This window comes from Nanorana parkeri, unplaced genomic scaffold (genome assembly GCF_000935625.1).
Source record: "Nanorana parkeri isolate BGI_ZX_2015 unplaced genomic scaffold, ASM93562v1 scaffold120, whole genome shotgun sequence".
NCBI classification, from domain to species: domain Eukaryota; kingdom Metazoa; phylum Chordata; class Amphibia; order Anura; family Dicroglossidae; genus Nanorana; species Nanorana parkeri.
The window spans coordinates 1,025,232-1,026,147 of record NW_017306388.1 but is presented as its reverse complement, the minus strand read 5'-3'; the positions used below and the strand labels follow the sequence as shown (position 1 = coordinate 1,026,147).

Here is a 916-nt window from a genome sequence, read left to right as displayed (position 1 = left end):
TTGTTCCACGTTCTTTGGTTCTGATGGTGAGATTTCTGTGCCCCTCCCTCTGGGGTCCCAGCTTTCATCATGGACTATAATATATAATGGAGAATTAAGTATGTGAAGTTAGATCATTTAGAAACACAGACTGTATTTATTGCAGGAGATCCCTAACTCCAATGTGCTCCCCTTATACTTGACCCTCCGATCCCTTCTTCCCGGATCCCGGCTAGTGTCCACTGTCCTGGGAAGGGCCCGGGCTGATCACACCCTCCCCGGGCGGCCTCTTCCATTGGAGGCTGACAGTCGGTGATCGGCTCAGCCTCTTCCTGTCTTATCACATGAGGACAATCCGCCGGAGAGATGTCCGCAGGCTCCCCGCTCCGATCCCCCACCCTTCAACGGAGCAAAATGAAGAAGGACGAGTCCTTCCTGGGAAAGCTGGGGGGAACCCTGGCCAGGAAGAAGAAAGCCAGGGAGGGTGAGTGATGGCCGTCCGGCCAAGCAATCTGTGCTGGGAATGGGTTAATGGAGTCCGTGCTGGTGGGACAGACTAGGAAGGGTTAATGGAATTTGTAGTAGGGGTAGGATGAAAAGGGTTCATGGAATCTTTACTGGTGGGGGGCAGACAGGGAATGGGCATTGTACTCTGTGCTGGGCAGGCTGCAAAGGGTTAAAGGAGCCTGTACAGGAGAGGGGGGGACAGGGAATGGTCAAGGTTCCCTGTACTGGGAAGGGTTAATGGAGTCTGTTCTGGGGTACAGGCTGGAAAGGGTTAATGGAGTCTGTTCTGGGGTACAGGCTGGAAAGTGTTAATGGAGTCTGTTCTGGGGTACAGGCTGGGAATGGGTTAATGGAGTCTGTAGTAGGGGGTACAGGCTGGGAATGGGTTAATGGAGTCTGTTCTGGGGGTTCAGGCTGGGAAGGGTTAGGT

The 916-nt window shown here is 53.5% G+C and overlaps 1 protein-coding gene across 1 annotated transcript in view; it reads left to right on the top strand.

The window, feature by feature from the left end:
* Positions 1-262: 262 nt before the first annotated feature.
* Positions 263-916, top strand: part of PARVB (parvin beta) — a 39,714-nt gene continuing 39,060 nt past the window's right edge. Inside the window, exon 1 of the mRNA XM_018553451.1 lies at positions 263-463. Coding sequence (XP_018408953.1) covers positions 346-463 — 118 coding nt within the window. The 5' untranslated portion in view covers positions 263-345. The remainder of the gene's footprint in view (positions 464-916) is intronic.